The 14,192-nt window shown below is 39.7% G+C and overlaps 1 protein-coding gene across 1 annotated transcript in view; it reads left to right on the forward strand.

Moving 5' to 3' along the window:
- The window catches only part of GABRG3 (gamma-aminobutyric acid type A receptor subunit gamma3), a 966,133-nt gene that overhangs the window by 862,086 nt on the left and 89,855 nt on the right, over positions 1–14,192 (forward strand). The window contains exon 6 of the mRNA XM_049905849.1: positions 5,381–5,518. Within this exon, the coding sequence (XP_049761806.1) occupies positions 5,381–5,518 (138 nt within the window). The remainder of the gene's footprint in view (positions 1–5,380; positions 5,519–14,192) is intronic.

The raw sequence follows: 14,192 nt of genomic DNA on the forward strand, positions 1-14,192 counted from the left end.
GGCCATGGTAGATGTGGTCTGTGGACTAATCTTTCCCTGTATCTTTAGTTTTCTTCATTCTCCCTTGCTCCCAAAGGGGTGAGACCAGTGTTGGGTTTCAGATGGATGCTCACAGGCTTTTAAGACTCCAGGTGCTACTCACCAATGTAGAATGTAGAACATTTTCTTTACAAACTATGTTATACCAATTGAGCTAGATAGATGTTCCCTGAGATCATGGTCCCCACAGCACTCAGCCCAGCAATTTGGTCCCTCAGGGAGTTTGGATGTGTCTATGGAGCTTCCACAACCTTGCCTTGTACAAGTTGTGTTGGCTTCCCCAGCACTGTGTACTGTCTTACCCTTCACCAAAGTTACCACTTATCTATTGTCTATTCAGTGCTTTTCCATCCCCACTCCTGCCCCTCCCTTGTAACCATCAAAGATTGTTTCTTCTTGTGTGTAAACCTTTTCATGAGCTTTTATAATAGTGGTCTCATACAATATTTGTCTTTTTGTGATTAACTTATTTCACTCAGCATAATGCCCTCCAGATTCATTCATGTTATGAGATGCTTCACAGATTCATCCTTGTTCTTTATTGTTGCGTAATACTCCATTGTGTGTATGTAACATAGTTTGTGTATCCATTCATCTGTTGATTGGCATCTAGGTTGTTTCCATCTTTTTGCTATTGTGAACAATGCTACAATGAACATGGGTGTTGCATATGCCTATTCATGTGACAGCTCTTATTTTTCTAGGATATATTCCTAGGACTGGGATTACTGGATCATATGATATTTCTATTTCTAGCTTTCAAAGGAAGTGCCATTTCATTTTCTAAAATTGTTGCAACATTTTGCATTCCCACCAGCAGTGCATAAGAGTTCCAATCTCCCTGAAGCCTCTGCAACATTTGTTATTTTCTGTTTTTATTATTATTATTATTTGTGCCAGTAATGCTGGGGTAAGATGGTATCCCATTGTGGTTTTGGTTTACATTTCTCTAATGGCTGGTGATCACAAGCATTTTCTCATGTGTCTGTTAGCTGCTAGGATGTCTTCTTTGCTGAAGTGTCTGTTCATTTCCTTTGCCCAATTTTTTAATTGGATTATTTCTTTTTTTGTTGTAGAGGTGTTGCATTTTCCTGTAGATTTTAGATATTAGACCTTTGTTGGATTTGTCATAGCCAATCATTTTTTCCCAGTCTGTAGGTTCTCTTTTTACTCTTTTCGTGAAGTCTTTTGATGAGCATAAGTGTTTAATTTTTAGAAGATCCCAGTTATCTATCTTATCTTCTGGAGTTTGTATGTTGTTGGTTATGGCTTGTATCTTGCTAACGCTGTGTACTGGGGCCTTTAGCATTGATCCTTTTTTTTTTCTTTTTTATAGTTTTTGACTTTATGTTTAGGTCTTTGATCCACTTGGAATTGGTTTTTGTGTATGGTGTGAGGTATGGGTCCTGTTTCATTTTTTTGCATATGGACATCCAGTGTTGCCAGCACCATATGTTAAAAAGATTGTCTTTTTCCCATTTGATGGACTTTGGGCCCTTGTCGAAGATCAGATTGTAGGATGGATGTACATTTTTGTTCTCGATTCTGTTCCATTGGTCAATGTATCTGTCATTGTACCAGTACCAGGCTGTTTTGACTACCATAGCTATATAGCTGAGGTCAGGTAGTGTGAGTCTTTCTGCTTTATTCTTCTTCAGTAGTGCTTTACCTATTCTGGGTTTCTTCCTCTTCCATATAAAGTTAATGATTACTTTTTTCACCTCTTTAAAGAATTTTGTTGGTATTTGGATTGGGATTGCACTGTATTTGCTTTGGGTACAATTGTCATTTTCACAATGTTGAGTCTACCTATCCATGAGCATGGTATATTTTTCCATTTATGTAGATCTCTTTTGGTTTTTTGCAGTAGTGGTTGGTAGATTCCTTTGTATACGTCTTTTACATCCCTGGTTAGATTTATTCGTTTTTTTTTTTTTTTTCAGGGGTTATTATAAATGGTATTGTTTTCCTGATTTCCTTTTCATCATTCTCTTTATCGGTTAGGAATCCAACTGATTTTTGTATGTTTACCTTTTATCCTGCTACTCTTCTGAATCTTTCTATTAGTTCCAGTAGTTTTCTCATGGAGTCTTTTGGGTTTTCTACAGAAACGTTTTTATGCCTTTATTTTCCTCATTTGTTTGAGCCATTTTGTCCTGTTTCTTCATGTGATTTGTAATTGACTGCTGTCTATGAGATGTTAATGTTCTATTTTATATATTTGTTTGTTGATTATATGTTTGGCTTTTTTGTCTTGTTTTCCTTTTGTTTTGTTATAACTGGAGTTTAGCTTTTTTGGTTTCTTTTATATTGTCTACCTTTTGATACAGTGTTTTAGTTGATGCTGCTTTGTAGTATTGATCTGTGTATGACTATGTTGCTGCTGCTTGGTTGCGGATAATTTTCTTTCACTGGTGGGTATGGTGGGTTACATACACATGGGAATGCTTTGTCATTATGCACATATGTATTCCATTTTAAAATTGAATGGAGACGTGTGAGCAGGACCCTTCCCCATTGTAGGGCTTCAGGTGTTAGGTGGTCAGGATTCTGCCATACCACTTGTGGGTTCATATGGTCATTCCATGTTGACATGTGCAGTTAGTGCGGCTTCTGGAGAGCAGGATGAGTAGTCTTTGCAGGCCAAGGGATGCAGTACAATTCTAATGGGTGAGGCACGCCCTCTGCTTGGTTGTGGATTGGTGCCCTAGTGAGTGGGGGAGGCAGGGTGGTGAGCAGTGAGTGGGGAGAGCCAACTGAGTGTCTCCCCACACAGGCTAGGTAGGGCACATGGTAGGTTCAGGTCAAGCGAGAGGACCAGCAGGCAGTTCTCTGGGACTCCTTGCCATGTCAACCAGGAAGGGGGGAATGATGGGTGTATTTCTATTGTTCCTCACCAAAAGGGTCATTCAGGGGGAGTAGTTGGTGTGTCTTCAAGGTCCCCTCACCTTGGGCCAAGTGGGGGGACTATATGCTTATCTCTGGGGCTCTTTGTCACACAGGCCAAGTAGGGGGAGCTATGAGCATGTCTCCAGGGCTTCGCTCCACATGGGCCAGGCAGCGGGAGGGGTGGGCATTTCTTTGGGACTCCTTTCTGTGTGGCCCAGGTTGGGGGAGTGGTGGACATGTCAAACGTTAAGAGAGTAGCTGAGGGCTCTTCATCAATCGGGCAATAACGGTGGATGGGGGTTTGCTTAAATGGGAGGGATAAAGGAGAAACTTCTGATTATCACTCTGCTATTTCACTATTCTATGGCTATCTCCTGCCCAAAGGGACATGCACCACTGCTGATAGTAAGTCCTGTCACTAGTTTCTAGGTCCCTCCCTTCTCTGTATTTGCCAGGAATTCAGAAGTTCTCACCCACCTCCTTGCACTCACTCTTGTCTTTCCACAGAATTGCACTTTTTGCCTTATCAGTCCCCTCTCCGGAGGCTCCAGTGCTTCTCTCCACCACCCTTTGCTCCAGTGGCACTTTTCTCCTGTTTTTCCCTTGTTTCAAAGCTATGGGACTCCTTCATGTCTCCTTCTTGGGCTAATTTGGACCCAGCACACAACCTGCCTACTTCTTTTCTTTCCAGGTTTGTTCACTCAGTATCTCTGCCTCCAGCTGTGTTTTCCATGAAGTTGCTTTCCTGGGATCCTCATCCGGGGCTGTTGTTTGCTGCCTTCTCAAAATGGCCATGCTGTGCTGGGCCACCTGGCCAGCCTTGGACTCCGAGAATTTCTGCCTTCCTGCTGATTTTGTTCTAACTCTCTTTCCAGTCAGTGCTCAGTCCAATTCTTCAAACTTCTCTTTGATGTTCAGGGATCTGGGATCATTCTTTGTATCTGTTTTTCTTGGTTTCTTGAGTTTTTGTTGTAGGGGTGTATTTATGTAAGTGGCCATCTTCCTCTCTCTTAGTCTTTGAATGAGGGAACCAAGCTAGCAATGACTGGTAGAAAGGAAAAAAAAATCAAGAAAGCAGATTGTCTTTTAAAAGTTTTGAAAACTGATCTAAATGTTTAATTAGCAATTTTCAACAATTTTGTAAACACTTTTGCATAAACACGAGAGTATCAGTGTGGTGTTTTTTGTATTCAATGTAACTCACCAAGATGGTGCGTGCATGTCTTCTTTCCAGAGCCATGTGTAATCAGCATGTATATGACTTGGTGAGGGCAACAATACTAGTGTTGTCATATGTTGGGACACAACATAGATTCTAGACCTGCTGTCAGGAATGGTACATGCCTTGTGGAGCAGACTCAGCGGTAAGATCTAGAGATAAGCCAGTGCCACAGATAGCTCAGAGAGCTCCAGCACAGAGTTGATAGTGCTGTCTCCAGAGTTTCTGGGGAGTGGTGGATCTGCGTCAAGACCCAGGCAGAGAAGCCAGCATTTGGCCAGTACCTGGCTCAGGCTCAGAGACCCATGAAGCCCTGGTAACAGCACTGGTGGGAAAGGGCAGAGCACCTGTCCTTGGCTTCTGGGCTCTGGGAAAGTTGACAACACAGGGTCTGAGGTAGTAGAAATGCAAGGACCTTGTTTCCTGAAGTAATTAACAAGATGGGAACAGGTCTCAAAGTTCATTGGGCAGTACTGGAGTTAAGAGTTAATTGAATTCTCAAATCCTGGCATGATTGCTTTATTGAATCTATTTCTTCTGAGGGACTAACATCTGGGAAAGGTGAAGTTGTGATGAGTGTGGTCCAAGTAGTTAGTTGTGAATGAAAAGATCTCAGCGCCCACAGCCCTGAGACTTTGACAGGCACCTTCACTCTTTGAAGATCGACCACAGCAAGGCTTTCCAAGGTAAAAGAAATAAAGACAACATTGCCCCTTGAGTGGTAGAATCTCAGCTGCCCGGCGGGAGACCAAGTTTGATTCCCGGCCAAGGCAACTATGAGCAGCCACTATCCTTTTGTCAGTGGAGGCTTGAGTGTTATTATGCTGAACAAGTTCCAGTGGAACTTCCAGACTAAGATGAACCAGGAAGAAAGGCTTGGTGATCTACTTCTGAAAATCAGCCAGTGACAACCTGATGGAGCACAACTGCCTATCCCAGTATCCGTGGTGTTGCCATGATTTGGGGTCAACTTGAGGGCTGCTAACAGCGCAATAACACATAGACAAATGCTAGGCTGGCGGCTGAGGAACCCCTTACTAGCCATGAAGACTGGCAGCAGGAACTCTCTGTATTAGGTGGCATTTACTTATTCATTTAGGAGTTTCTGTGTCTTTAAGAAAAATAATATGGCTTAAAATTATAACTTCTATTAGGTGGTCAGAATTATAATATTCACATAAATGTTTTATAAATCTACATCTTCAAGTGTTAATATTTGTTCTGTATTTTTAGATGGCTACCCCAAAGAAGAAATGATTTACAGATGGAGGAAAAATTCAGTTGAGGCAGCGGACCAGAAATCATGGCGCCTTTATCAGTTTGACTTCATGGGCCTCAGAAACACCACAGAAACTGTGACCACATCTGCAGGTAGGAATTAAAGAAGTATGGCTACCAAAACAAGATTTTTTTTTCTTCCCCTGAAGCCTAAGGCTAACTACGCATAACCATACCCTTAATAAGAATTCCTTTCGTAGGTGTGTTTTTAACTAATTATTTTAAGGAAACCGTGATACTGAGGTGATATTCGAGGTAAAACAACTGTTTTAAAAGTGAAAAGATTTTTTTAAAGTTTTAATTGGGGTAGGAAGGGGGTGAATAGAATGGACTTATATTTTTGAATTGAGCCTATTTCATTACGCCCATAAACAAAACTAGGACTACTAGTTACTGACCATATTTATATAAACTATTTTACTGCTGATGAGAGTTCTACAACTTTTCACATACATGATAATAATCAAAGATTATTGAAAATCCACAAATAAAAGAAGCTAGTGTGAAATGTCCTTTGAGTTCTAAGTTATAGCTTCTTAATTTCCTGTACTTTAAACTTTGTCTAACTTTTTGAGGTTTTTGTTTTTGTTTTCCCAGTAGATTGAGCACATTAATTACTCACCAATTTGTTTTATTAAGTGATCATTATATTCATATTATAACGCATGCCATTGGATGAAGAGACATTTCACCTATTAATGTATTCAAATATGTCTCAACCAGGCTTCTATCATGTTAACTCCCAAAATTAAATCTCCAGCCTCTGGTCAAATATCTTGTAAATTCCAGGCTCATGGATTCAACTGTATCCTTAATATCTCCTCCTGGACATCTAAGAGACATTTCCCACTTAGCATGTCCTAAATGATCTCCACAAGACATCCCACGTGCAGTCTTCTCAGACCAGATGATGACCACTCCATCATTTCAGTTGCTCAGGCCAAAAGTCTCGAGTTCATCATCTTCTTTTCCGTTTCTCTTATATTTCGTATTCAATATATTAACAAATTCTATTGACTCTATCTTCCCGTACATTCTAAACATGACTGCTTTCTGTCACTTCCACAGCTACCACCCCGATCAGCATCACTACTGTACCTTTCCTCAAATATAGGACTAGCCTCCTCATTGTTCAAAACTTACCATGGCTCCCCTTTCTACTTAGAGCAATTAACAGAGTCTCTTCGATGGACCACAGGGCACTAAATGATCTGGCCCCAATGTCCTGTTTCACACAACCCATCCACAGGCCCCTCTCTGACTTGGCCTCAGCAATACCAGACATGCTTTCACTTCATGATTTTGAGTGGCTCTTCTCTCTGTCTAGAATACCTTTCTCCAGGGTTTCTGCGCTATCAACTCCCTTACATCCTTCAAGTTCATGCTCAAATATCACCTTCTCATTGAATCCCACCCTGACAAACATATTAAAAATCTCATATACTCTCAGTGCTCAGTAGCCTCCTTACCTTTTTAATTTTATTTCATGATCACAACTCTGAATCTACTGTAGAATGTATACATCTATTAGGTTTATAAACTTTGGCCATATTCCATGATGGTAGTAGGGTCATTGTCTATGCTGTTAACTGATTGTGTAAAGCCCCTAGACTGTGATGGTTCTTATGATGCTCTCCTAAGTTAATTGGAGGGTAAAATATTTGAGTCAAGGAGATCAGTCATGAGGAACATGTAAGTGTAGGCCCGAAATCATTAGAGTCAAGTCAGAAAGATGCAATGGGAATGGAAAGGAAGTGATATTTAAAAGATTCCCTGGAAGTCAAATGAGCAAGTCAGTAAGTGATGGACATGTGGAGTAAGACAGATACCAGAAGCAAATGGGGAATGTAGTAAGCAATATTTTAACACTAAGTGAGCAGACAGAAGAATGGGTTTAGGCATGTGTTGGAGGAAATTGTGAGGCTGGCTCTGAACATTCTGGGGGAACCTTTGCATTAAGCTTCCCCATTGTTAGATAAGACTCCAAACCCAGCTGGTTTATCAGTAAAATGCGGCTTACAAAAGTTCATACCATTTTCTGTGGTAGAATCATGCTGGCAAGGTCTCTATGGCTAGGCACACATAGAGGGTGATATCCACAAGAATTGGGATGCCACAGACAAGGTAACTTTTGGAGTAACTACTGCCTGAGACTGCTTCCCTCTCCTAAGTATCCTAGGATTATGGAGTTCTTTGACTGAAGGGGATAATACTTGACTTTACCTGCATTCCCAGAGATTGAACCATATTTTTACATTATGTAAGATCCATTTTGACAGCTGGATGTAGGACCCTGGGTAAAACACTTCCCCAAATGAGCTGCAAAGCTCCTTGATGGTTAAACAGTCTTAAATGCAGCACCGTTAGCCAGATGACCTGGACTATAACAATGGTAACTAAATTAAGTGCTTATAATATACCCTCTATTGTTTAAATGTTTTACATAAACTAATGCATCTACGCTTCACAGTGCCCATGCATTAATTACTGTTAGGATGTATTTCTTATAGATGAAGAACCAAAGCCATTGAGGTTGGGTCACATGCTCACAGCATGTCAACAGGGCAGCTGGGGTGAGTCCAAGCCCACCTTCTCTCCACTGCACTAGGCTGCCTTTGTGATGAAGTCAGACAAGGCCTATGACAAGGAATGATTATGTTGCTATGAGATGTTAAATACTGGTAAAGAAAACCTTTTGTTAAAACATTACTATAAAGCTTTCTAAAATATTTAGGGAACGGTGGAAATGCTCATAGTAAGCTTTTTTTTCCTTGAATATTTTCTATACCCTCAAAATATTATCAACTTCTTTTCTTGGATTAAATCATCTATTAACTCATTTCATGGCAAAAGCGTTCCTGGGAAATCCAGGATCTTCTGGACATTTCCTCCCTTTAAGGAGGGAAGACAAAGATTTATAATTTAGTGAGAGGCGTGTCTGTACAAATGTCTCCTACTGACTGAGGCAGGGCACAGCGATGAGGGGTGAGCTCATGGCCAGAATTCAGGTAAAATTCCACATGTGGTCAGGGCTCCCAGCAGCTTTGCACAATTTCCTACTGCTTCCCAGGATCCTGTGAGATCCTAGCCTGAGTGGACCCGTTTCCTAAGCACATCATCTGGGGACTCTGCATACTGCACCATCTTCCTGAAGGTCCCAAATGCACATAGACATGATGATGATTTGTGTTATATAAATCATTCTAACTTTGTTTAATCCAGCATTTCTCAAATTAATTGCATCAGAAAACACGTCTCATGGAATACTAACAACATTCTGAAATACATTAACAGTTTGCATCATTCTAGACATTCCATTTGTAATATTGTTTCCTGGATTTCGAAGACATTCACTATTTATCTGTCGTGGTTGAGGACAAAATGCAATGTATATATAGAGAGAGAGAGAGAGAGCATCCTAGTTAATAATTCAGTCTGTTTATTCAACATACATGAAATATCTTCAAGAGCCCCTCACATGTGTTATAACAGGGTAAAAGAAAGATTATTATATTGTATTAGGGTAAAAGAAGATGAAAGGAATACACATAGTCACTGTACCAAAAAGAATTGGTCGACATTTAACCGCTTCAGCAGGTAGCGTATGATCAACAACTGAATATATTGAAGGAAGAAGTCCAAGCTGCACTGACGGCTTTGGCAAAAAACAAGGTATAGACGAATACCAATTGAGATGTTTCAACAAAGGGATGCAATGCTGGAGGTGCTCACTCACCTATGCCAAGCAATTTGGAAGACAGCTACCTGGCCAACTGACTGAAAGAGATCCATATTAGTGCCCATTCCAAAGAAAGGTGATCCAACAGATTGTGGAAATTGTCAAAAAATACCATTGACATCATATGCAAGTAAAATTTTCCTGAAGGTAATTCAAAAACAGTTGCAGCAGTACATCAACAGGGAACTGACAGAAATTCAAGCCAGATTCAGAAGAGGGCACAGAAGGAGAGCTATCATTTGCTGATGCCAAATGGATCTTGGCTGAAAGTAGAGATTACAAGAAAGATATTTACTTGTGTTTTATCGATTATGCAAAGGCATTCAACTGTGTGATCATACCAAATTATGGATACCATTAAGAAGAATAAGAATTCCAAAACACTTAATTATGCTCGTCAAGAACTTTGTACATAGGCCAAGATGCAGTCATTCAAACAGTACAAGGGCATACTGCATGGCTTAAAATCAGGAAAGGTGTACGTCAGGGTTTTACCATGGTTATTCAATCTGTATGCTGAGTGTCATGGGGTGAATTATGTCTCCCAAAAATGTGTATCAATTTGGCTGAGCCATGATTTCCAGTATTGTGTGGTTGCCCTCCATTTTGTGATTGTAATTTTATGTTAAAGAGGAATAGGGTGGATTGTAACACCCTTACCCAGGTCACATTCCTGATCCAATGTAAAGGGAGTTTCCCTGGGGTGTTGCCTGCACCTCAAGAGATTTAAAAAAAGAAAGGAAAGAGGAGCAAGCAGAGTTGGGAACCTCATACCACCAGGCAGGCAGTACCAGGAGCAGAGCACATCCTTTGGACCTGCAGTCCCTGTGCAGAGAAGCTCCTAGTCCGGGGGAAGATTGATGAGAAGGCCAACAGAAAGAGAAAGCCTTCCCCGGGAGCTGATGCCCTGAATTTGGACTTTTAGCCTACTTTACTGTGAAGAAATAAATTTCTCTTTGCTAAAGCCATCCACTTGTGATATTTCTGTTATAGCAGCACTGGATAACTAAGACACTGAGCAAACAATCTGAGAAGCTAGACTATTTGAAGAAGAATAGGACATCAGGATTGGAGGAAGACTCATTAACAATCTATGATATGCAGATGACACAACCTTGCTTGCTGAAAACAAAGAGGACTAGAAGCACTTACTGATGAAGATCAAAGACTACAGCCTTCAATGGGGATTACACCTGAACATAAAGAAAACAAAAATCTTCACAACTAGACTAATAAGGAACGTGAAAAACGGAGAAAAGATTGAAGTTTTCAAGGACTGCATTTTACTTGGATCCACAATCAATGCCCATGGAAGCAGCAGTCAAGAAATCAAATGATTTATTGCATTGGGAAAATCCAACGCAAAAGTCCTCTTTAAAGTGTTAAAAAGAAAAGATGTCACTTTGAGATCTAAGGTGCACCTGACCCAAGCCATGGTATTTTAAATCGTCTCATAAATGAATGAAAGCTGAACACTGAATAAGGAAGACAGAAGAACTGATGCCTTTGAATTATGGTGTTGTCACAGACTATTGAATATACTATGGACTGTCAGAAGAATGAATACATCTGTCTCAGAATAAGTAGAGCCAGAATGCTCCTTAGAAGTCGGGATGGTGAGACTTCACCTCTTGTTCTTTGGACATGTTATCAGGAGGGATGGTCCCTGGGGGAGGACATCATGTTTGGTAAAGTGAGGGTCATCAAAAGAGAGGAAGACCCTCAATGAAATGGATTGACACAGTGGCTGCACTAATGGGCTCAAACATAGCAATGATTGTGATGATGGCATAGGACCAGGCAGTGTTTTCTTCTGTTGTACATAGGGTCACTATAAGTTGGAACCAACTCAACAACACCTAACAATAACACAACAATTCAACCCATAACAGCCATCTAGCTGGTTCTCACAAGTCATTGTGAAGTTTGAAGAGGATGGCCATTGTTATTCTAGTACATCATATTTAAAAAAAAAAAAACTATTCTTGTTGAGTTTATCTGTTTCTATAGCCTATATAAATTATCCTACTCTGGAATATATCCCTGAAATGGAAAAACATTGAAAGGGCATTAGGGGAAAACTAAGGAAATACAAATAAATTGTGGACTATAATGTTAACAATAATACATCAAAATTGGTTAATTAATGTAACAAATGGACAATACTAATGTAATATGTCAATAATAGTGTAAACTGGGTATAGGATGTATATATGGGAATTCTCTACACTATCTTCATAATTTTTCTATAAATTTAAAACTGTTTTAGTGGCAGAGCAAAAACCTTAGGAGCCATGAAGTCCCCTCGGGCAGCATGGCAGTAGCCAGAGGCAACAGTTACATGAACACAGCATCTGACCTGAAACACAGCATTCTGTCCAGACATTTAAAAATGGACATGGGTAATTTGGGGAAGGGTAAGAAGTTCCCTTTTGAGACTCTTTTGTTATTGTTTACTGTTTGCTTTTTATAAATAGTAATAAAGAGTTTCACTTTTCCAACACTGTGTGTCTCATGTGTCACAGATAAATATAGCACCCATGGAATGGCTGATGTCAGTGGGTGCATGTGTCTCATTTCTAGCGGTCTTATGGCTGGCTAGAAGATTGAGGCACAGCCTGTCTGCGTGTGCAATACACAGAGACAGACAAGGATTACAACATCATATTTTAAAAGTGTGATAAATATGTGGCATATAACATAAAGTTCTAATAACATAAGCGTAATTGTAGTCTTAGAAATGGAGGCCATAGAGAATGGGTTAAAAGAAATATCTGAAGAAAGAATGACTTGAGAATTGTTCTAAATAGATGAAAAACATCAAATCGCACATTTTCGTATACTAGTGAACTCGAATGAATACAGAGAAAATAACTGAACTGCTGAAGGCCAAAGGCAAAAGAGCATGTCTTTAAAGCTTCTAAGCGGGGGAGGGGGAGAGAGAGACACATTACCTTCAAAGGAGCAAAGATAACGCAGATTGCTGACTTTTCACCAGAAACCATGGCAACCAGAAGATAATGGAATTTAAAGTGTGGAAAGAAACCAAGAATTTTATATCCATTAAATAACCAGTAAAATTAAAGACAAAAATAATGATGCTAAAAGAAAATAGGGAGAGAGAGGGACTGAGGGGGAGGAGTAACAGAGGGAAAGAAAGAGCAAGAGAAAGGAAGGGAGAGAGAGACTGATTTTGTGATCTTTAGAGCAGACTTACTCCTCTCCCTCTTGCATAAAGTCTTTAGGATTTTGCATGCTATTTCATTTCTTTGCCACAGTAAGGTTGTAGGTTGTCCATGAGGTCTTTTGAACCTGAGTTCAGTTGTCTAAAATCTCTTTGGCAGGGCACATAGAATTTTCTGTCCTGGGTGTAAGATGAGCCAGAACTGTGAAACACAGCTTGCAGTGAGCATACTTAGGGCATATTTGGGGCTTGCTTATAGCATGCTAAGCAGTGGCTTTGTAATGGTAGTAGTCCTAGTAAAGGTTCCCTGACACTGAAGAATGAGATCAAGTCAGAAGGCTGGGGCCCAAAAGTGACTGCAGTACTAGCTTTTCCCCTGGTGCCTGTTCTATTACAAGGCACCAAATAGCCTCCCTCAGAGAGTAAAATTGTTACAATTAATGTAACCATGAGAAGGAGCTGCTCTTCTATAAAAAAAAATAGGTATGGCAAAAGCCACATCATTTGATGTGAATATCTGAGGTTTTTGAAGTTTATTTAATTTTTAAGTTTAGCAGCTTCTGTAAGGGATTTCCCAAATTCCTACATATATATATATATATCCTTTTATAAATGAAGTTTTATATCTTATCAGAGTTTAGTAGGAGAAGAGTGAGCAAGAGGATTTGGTGCACGGATGCTAGACTCAGACCTGCCGAGGTATGCATGCAGCTGCCCCCCTCACCTGTTCTGTGACCTTGGACCACCTCTGTGACCCACTCAGACACTCCTCTCATAGATGAGAAGGAAATTATCATCTCCCTTATAAGCTTGCTATGAATTTAAGTGAACTAATATATGCAAACTGCGTAATTGCGAATCATATATATATATATATAATCTATTATTAGTATCTTAATGTACTTCCTGTGAGAGGGGATTGTGAGAGTTAGACACTGGCTTTGTTTAATAAACAGCCCATTAAATCAGCTGCTTTTACTTTATTTAATGAGACATGATTTAACAGAGGACTACGGTGAGCCATATCTCGAATGCAAATAGGAATATATGTTTAAAATAGCTTATGCAGAAGATGCTCCAAATTTGGCCTCTTCTTCGCTTTTTGTCATATTCGTCTGAATGTAATCTGGTAATAAATCAGTCCAAGTTTTAGAGTCAGAATTTTTAAAATAGTAAGGTCGTCTTTGTTCACAAGATTGAGTGAGAAGTTTTCAAATCCACTGTGCGAGTGATTCATTCTCCTTCTCTAATTCAAAGAGGAAATGGGAGAAGGCAGTGCTTGGTCAAATGCACTGCTCATCTGCCGAGAAAATTGAAATCCTATGGTATGAATCACATCTGAATATACCTTTTCTTTTAAAATTGTATTTAATTAGTTACTCCTTAGTATCAAAATTATCTTTCCTTTGGTCCTGAATAGACTATAACGTTTAGTATATCATGACAATATTTATACCTAAAAAATTTTATGATCTTCTCTTGACACCATACATTTTGAGGAATGTGGAACATGTGCTTTTACAAAATAACATTTATAAAATAAATTTATATTTACTTTGTAGACGAGGGACTGAATCTCAGGGACATTGTGGGTATGGCCTAAAGCAACACCATCAATCTATTCTAGAGCTAACTTTAGACCCTGCCACTGTGAGGCCAATGGCTTTTGCATGTTATCATTGCTACAAAAAGCTTCTTTACTCTCTGTGGCTAGTACACAGTTTTCAGAATATTTTATCTGGTGCAGTAATGGATTGTGGGCTTCCAAGTGTCTTTGTTTAATATATTCCCTGGCACACATGATACTTTGTATCATTTTATCCATTACGAAGTCACATTATTGC

The sequence above is a fragment of the Elephas maximus genome, chromosome 13, assembly GCF_024166365.1.
Source record: "Elephas maximus indicus isolate mEleMax1 chromosome 13, mEleMax1 primary haplotype, whole genome shotgun sequence".
Taxonomy (NCBI): domain Eukaryota; kingdom Metazoa; phylum Chordata; class Mammalia; order Proboscidea; family Elephantidae; genus Elephas; species Elephas maximus.